Source organism: Gavialis gangeticus, unplaced genomic scaffold, assembly GCF_001723915.1.
Source record: "Gavialis gangeticus isolate Ggan-Ray unplaced genomic scaffold, GavGan_comp1, whole genome shotgun sequence".
Lineage (NCBI taxonomy): Eukaryota > Metazoa > Chordata > Crocodylia > Gavialidae > Gavialis > Gavialis gangeticus.
Genome location: NW_017729024.1, coordinates 136706076 through 136710534, shown reverse-complemented (window position 1 = coordinate 136710534; position 4459 = coordinate 136706076). Strand labels below are relative to the sequence as shown.

The following is a 4459-nucleotide window of genomic DNA, read 5'->3' as shown; positions in this document are numbered from 1 at the left end:
CTGGACACTGTCCTGGCCCTCACAGTTGCCACCCACCACCCAGCAGCAGGCCTCCCCATGGCCCTGAGCTGAGGTGCAGTGTCACCTCCACCAGCCAGGAGCCCCTGCCTCAGGCCCAGCACCGGGTCCCCCACCACCCAGCCCCTCGGCCAGGACCCAGCCTGCTGCTGACCCCAGTTGCACACAGCCACAAAGCAGAAGCTGCCTGCAGCAGGGCCAGCACCACGAGCAAGCGTTGCTGGTTCTGACCACTAGCTGCAGGAGGAGGACCTGGCCGCACCAGGAGAGCAGCACCCACCGTCACCCCTGAGTGAGCCCTGGCTGCTGGGATTGCCATGGAATGCGCACCCTCAGGGGAATGGCAAGAGTGCTGGGTGCCTATGCCTGGGCTCCACCCATAGGTGTCTCCACCCCACCCCCACCCTGGGAGGGCATACACACAGCACTTCTAAATAGTACAGGGAAGAGGGTGTTTTATTGATGGTGGGTGGAGTGGGTGTTGAAGGGGCTCTGTTGGGAACCAGGGAGAAGGGACAGGCTCTGTTGCTAGAGGGAGAGGGAGGGTCTGTTTCTGTGGATGGAAATAAAGTGCTTTTCTGAGAACCGTCCACAGTGAATGTGGTGCTGGGGATGCATGGTGGGGCAGGGGTCCATGGGCAGCCATCTGAGTGGACTACAGAGGGGAGCACAGTGAGGCTAGCCAGGTGGGTGCAGTGAGCAATGGAATTGCCACAGCAGGTCAGCAGGGCCAGCAGTATAGCAAGCAAGAGCCCAAGGCATGGGATGTCACTGCCAGGGCTGGGGGATGGAGCAGCCTTGGTGCAGCGGAAAGAGGCTGCAGCAACAAAGCCACCATGTGTTGCCACCACACTCTGCTTGCTGCTCCCAGCCAGAAAAGGGGCTTGGCAGGGAGCAGTGCACGGGGCTGCCTTTTGCAGATGGCTGCTGGCCACAGGCAGCTGCAGCCAGAGCCTCCAGCTCCCTAGTGGCAGCAGGGGCCCAGTGCAGGGCCGCAGGCAGTGGGAGCAGTTGGCTGCTAAGGGCAGCAAATCTGCTTCCGCATCCCTGCACATGTAAATACATGCCTGGGAGAGTTCACCTGAAAGTAAACTGCTCCCGGATTATTTGCAAATGCAGATGTACCCACTAGGGAGCAAACCTGTGATAGGAATGAAGACAGGCAGAATCTCCTCACAGCCACTCTGAATTATCAACTGAGAGTTTGCAGTAACTTTCTTCAGAGTTTCTAGGTTGGTCATGTCTGCCACAGTGCAATTTGCCTCCTGTAGGACTCTTGTCCAAGCCTTTTTCTTTTTTTCTTGTTTTTGAATTGCTATAGCCAGTATTCTAGCCCAACAACCAGGAGCAATGACCTCTGAAAATCTATTGGTCTGACTGGGCACCAACTAAAGTCAATGGGATGCTTTCCACTGACTTCTGAGAGTTGGATCAGGTCTTGTCTTTCTATTAAGGATAAAAGTATATATACAGAACATATCCTCCCTCCAAAATATGGGCCTGCACAGATTATATAACATATAGTAAGAAGTCGTAACCCTAAGCTCTTGATAGTCTTCACGCAGAGCCTTTATTATTAAGAGACCCCCATTTATTTTTCAAGTTATTTTTCAGCAGACATTCTGAATTTCAAGGAGTGCTTCATGAATGGGTTAGGATTCAACAAAATTACTAGTGAAAAGCTCCTTTCAGTTGAAAAGAGCTCTGTACCGCTTGTTCTTCCAAAACCATGTGAGATTGCCTTTGTGCAGAAAAAAGATTGGTGCAGACTCTGAATTCCTGTCATCCGTAAAGGAAAAAGAATCCTTGTTTAAAACCAAAACACTTTTAAAATAATGGTAAAAATTAACTAACATCAAATGATAACAATAATAGTTTGCATTTCTCTAGTAACTGTGAAAAATTGGATAGCATACCAGAACAATCATTTTGACAGGGAAGTGATAAGCACAGTTATGTGATAATTGTCTATTATATTATGAGCCTGTAAACCTCAGTACTCTGAGAAGAGCAGAAAGTAGCTAACAGCCTCAGACAGTTAGAAGTCTAGCATTGAGATCCTGATAAGACAGTGGCATAAACAGGAATGGACAATTGGGAGTAATTTAAAATAATACATGATTATAATACACAGAAAGACAGTGGGAGGTTTGACTGAAAGAGGGGAGGAGGTAGGAGGAGGAATGACCTAAAATGCTGGATGATGGAAACAAGTAATTTCTTCTATCCTGTAATTACTCAGCTAATATCTAACTAGGCAATGTCTTGCTAAATTTAAGATTAGCTGCACATTCAGACCAGAGGTTGTTCAGAATTTCTTATTGATTGGTGGGTCTGGTTCTCAGAACGTTGGTGGTCTCTGGTTTGTCCTGATGCAGAACAAGGGCATTTTTTAAAATCTCTAAAAATGTTGTGAAATAGAAAAAAATATTTACTACCAATTCCTAAGTAGACCCCAGGTTTTATTTTAATATTGATTTATTTCTTTTTGTAAAGTCATGCTTAATAAGAGTTATTTTTCACTGGCAAGTTGACAGATTCAAATGACTCAGGTCAGAAACAGGAACCTTAAGGTCTGAGAAAGATGTCTGGAAAGCAGTCCTGCTTCAAAATTCCTATTCAAATGATAACACTAAAGGAATGCATCCCATAATAGTGTTTGATGGTAGGCTGCACTCAGCACTAGAGACAAGAAATGCCGAAGAACAGCCTTACCAAGACACCAGCTAATCCCACCATCCTTTACATCCCTTGCAGTCACCACCTACACCAAGCCCCACCTTTCCTTCTCTACCCCCCTATATGTAGGGGTAACCATACGTTCCAGTTAGGCTGGTACAGTCCTGGATTTCATAAGCCAGGGCTGGCTGGTTGGTCAAAAGTCCAGGGCCAGAGTCCAGCAGGGAGGTGAAGTGGTATGGTGTGCCAGGCAGGTAGGCAGGCAGGAACCATTGATGCTGTGTGGCAGAAAGGCGGGTGGACTGGAGCAGATGCCACCCCGCCTGCATATGCTTTACAGAATCCAGGACTGTTCCAGCCAAACCAGGACATGTGGTCACCCATACCTATTAACATCTAGGATTTGGGGAGCATCCTGGAATTCACTCAGCTCCAACATAGCTTTTTTTTTTGTACAGTAGTGAGTTGTAAGTAGAATAATTTATGTAAATTTGAAATCTGTTATGAATATTGGCAAGTATGTCATGCTACTAAACTTCTCAAGTACACAAAGCCATATTTTGTCTAATTTTTCACCACAACAGAAAGTAATAAAGACTAGGAAACACACACTGTGATGTTCATGGATGCCAGAGCATTTTAAGCCATTGTTATTGTATATACTTAAGCCACCATTTAATTTTGCTCCATTTCATCTTTGGCCCATAATTGAGATATTGCACTTTATTACTAGGTTTCAAATGGGACCTTTGCATAAAATGTTCAGCAAGATGCTTATGGGAAGGATTTTGGTGGGCAGTATCTTTTAATCGGACCAACTGCATAGTTGGGAGAGATTTAAACAAGCTTTTGGGCACAAGGTATCCTTCCTTAGGCTAGCAATATGCTTAGCCATTTGACCTTACTCATGTGGCTACGTGGCTGTGAAGCACAACTCTCATTAGTACATAATATCCTTCCACTTCACTCCCTCTGTTCATGCTCAGTATACATTCACATCTCTCCAGGTCAGAATATATTTATATAAATTGTTTTCAGTAACAGGGATATATTTTGCTTTGTCTTAACATTTTAAAGGAAAAGAGCCTTGTGCCACCAAGATTGTAGACAGTAAAATGGAAGAAAGTTCAGAAGTACCTATTTTAGAGGACACATCATCGTCACCAATAGATATTCAACAACATTCATGGCAGGTTTCCACAGATATTGAAAATGCTGAAAGGTATGTGTAGCATTTGTTCTTAATACTGGAATTTGTCTGATACTTTATTCAGTCTTTTCCACAGACAGTCAACATTGTTATTGTAAAAGTTATCAGTGAATTAAAAGGCAGTTAGCTTTTCTTTAGCACCTAATATAAATTATAATAACAACTAATGCACAGGTGCAGAAATGGGCCAGTAGTGAAATATTTGATCTAGCTGAGTACCAGTGGGGGCTGCTTTCAAAACATTGAGGAAACAAAACCTGCCTCCAGAAGAGATACAGGGACTGAGTCCATCTGGTCTGAACCAGGCTCCTAGTTTAGTCTCCAGTTTGGTCTCCATTTTTGCACTCAAATATCAGGTAATGAAGATACCCGATTAACATGAATTGTGCTTGCCAATAATTATAAATGTGTAGAATAAAAATAATATCTGATATAAACTCTGTTCATGTTGTACCTATTGAGGCACAGGAGCACATTTCTAAGGCTCTTATCAAAATCAGTAGAAAGGAAATGATAGATTTCATAGACATTTGGGCTGGAAGGGACCCCGGA

At 44.5% G+C, this 4459-nt stretch overlaps 1 protein-coding gene across 3 annotated transcripts in view; it reads left to right on the top strand.

Annotated features, from left to right (window-relative positions):
- Positions 1-4459, top strand: part of RGS7BP (regulator of G-protein signaling 7 binding protein) — a 119901-nt gene that overhangs the window by 99292 nt on the left and 16150 nt on the right. For all 3 annotated transcript variants that reach the window (XM_019517800.1, XM_019517798.1, XM_019517799.1), the window contains one exon: positions 3775-3919. In XM_019517800.1, coding sequence (XP_019373345.1) covers positions 3775-3919 — 145 coding nt within the window. The remainder of the gene's footprint in view (positions 1-3774; positions 3920-4459) is intronic.